Source organism: Meleagris gallopavo, chromosome 14 (assembly GCF_000146605.3).
Source record: "Meleagris gallopavo isolate NT-WF06-2002-E0010 breed Aviagen turkey brand Nicholas breeding stock chromosome 14, Turkey_5.1, whole genome shotgun sequence".
Lineage (NCBI taxonomy): Eukaryota > Metazoa > Chordata > Aves > Galliformes > Phasianidae > Meleagris > Meleagris gallopavo.
The window spans coordinates 2,728,182-2,729,760 of NC_015024.2; the positions used below are offsets into that span (position 1 = coordinate 2,728,182).

General features: G+C 64.5%; 2 protein-coding genes across 4 annotated transcripts in view; both read left to right on the forward strand.

The window, feature by feature from the left end:
- The window catches only part of PCBP4 (poly(rC) binding protein 4), a 6,777-nt gene that overhangs the window by 1,892 nt on the left and 3,306 nt on the right, over nucleotides 1–1,579 (forward strand). The window lies entirely within an intron of this gene.
- On the forward strand, nucleotides 5–632 carry LOC104913138 (protein ABHD14B-like; the record flags this gene model as incomplete). Its single annotated transcript, XM_010718418.1, has 2 exons — nucleotides 5–217; nucleotides 379–632. Coding segments are annotated over 2 exons (396 nt in total), but the record flags the coding sequence as incomplete, so codon positions are not given.

Below are 1,579 nucleotides of genomic sequence, written 5' to 3' on the forward strand. Positions count from 1 at the left end.
GGCCCCCGCTCCCGTGGGGCAGCCGGCACCGGGAGCCTTCCTGAAGGCGGTGGTGGAGGCGCTGGGCCTGGCCCCGGCCGTGCTGGTCAGCCCGTCGCTCAGCGGCATGTACTCGCTGCCCTTCCTCTTCCAGCACGGGCACCTGCTGAAGGCCTACGTGCCCGTGGCGCCCATCTGCACGGAGAAGTTTGAGGCGGAGCGGTACGCCGGTGTCCAGGTAACGGGGTTGGGCGTGGAGCATCTTCCCTTCCTGACCCCCATCTCTCCTGTGGGAGAATGGGAAGGAGAGGTGCTTCTGCCGGAGGTGTAATGCTGCTGGGCCGGCATTGCAAGCTGCAGCAGTGCGAGCGTGGCCACAGCCTGTGTTCCTCTCTGCAGACACCCACCCTGATTGTCTATGGGGACCAGGACGTCGAGCTGGGCCAGGTCAGCCTCAGCAACCTGCGACACTTGGCCCGCCACCAGGTGCTGGTGCTGCAGGGCGCCGGGCACGCCTGCTACCTGGACAAGCCCGAGGAGTGGCACCGTGGGCTGCTGGCCTTCCTGCAGCAGTTGGAGTGAGTGGGATGGGGATGGCCATCCTTGGCACCACCGCTTCGTCGGGACCAAATAAAACCCTGAGATGTGCTGCCGCCCTGCTGCTTCCCTTCTCACCGTGGCACGTGCAGCAGGGGACGGCCACCCTCCTCCTGGCCTCATCCTCATCCTCTTCTCTTCTTCTTTGTTCCCTCCTCACTGTCTCACACACATTGGTTGACGGCGGCCCTCCTCCCGGCCTCATCCTCATCCTCTTCTTCCTCTTCCCACCCCTCCGGCCGCACACCCACTCCTAGGTTAATCCACAGGGGCTTAAAAGGTGACTGTCGTCCCCAGCCGTCCCCTGCCTGCGGTGGCAGCCAGCATGTCCCAAGCACCCGGCGGATTTATGGTCACCAACAGATGGAGGGGAAAGGCAGGGGAGGCCAGACAGACGCCTGGCTGGACAGACAGAGTGCCGCTCCGTGCCCACCACCTGCCTTTCCCCACTTGGTGCTGCTGAGCCGGCCCTGGGGATGCAGATGGAGCCGGCAGCAGGGTGCCACCCCCCTCCCCCGCTCCCCCTTCAAGCCTGCCTGGACTTTAGCTGCTTACGCCAGGGCCTATGAGGATTTAGCGGGGGAGGCACGCGGGCGGCGGGGGGGTGACACTGACAACGTGTCGGTGTGTGATGGGGGGCACGGAGCGCAGTAGGGGCCTGCCGGCATAGGGGTGCTCAGCACTTCGCAGCATCCATCTGCTGCTCTGGCACCCCAGCCCTAAGGGTGCCCACCCCCAACGGCACCCCTGGGTGCCGCCGTTCCGGCGTTGTCCGCCCGGTGCCCTTGAGCCCTTGAGCCCTGCCAGCTGATCGGCTTCCAGGAACAACAACAACAAAAAAAAAGCAATTACAAAGAGGGGCGATGTGCGAGCCAAGTGTGGGGGGGGACAGGAATGTCCCCAGCGGTGGCAGATGGCCTTACCCAGGGTGCATTGTTCCTTTTAGTGTCTCTTATCCGCTGTAATAGGATCCCGGAGGGAGGGCTGTGGGAGAGGGGAAGAG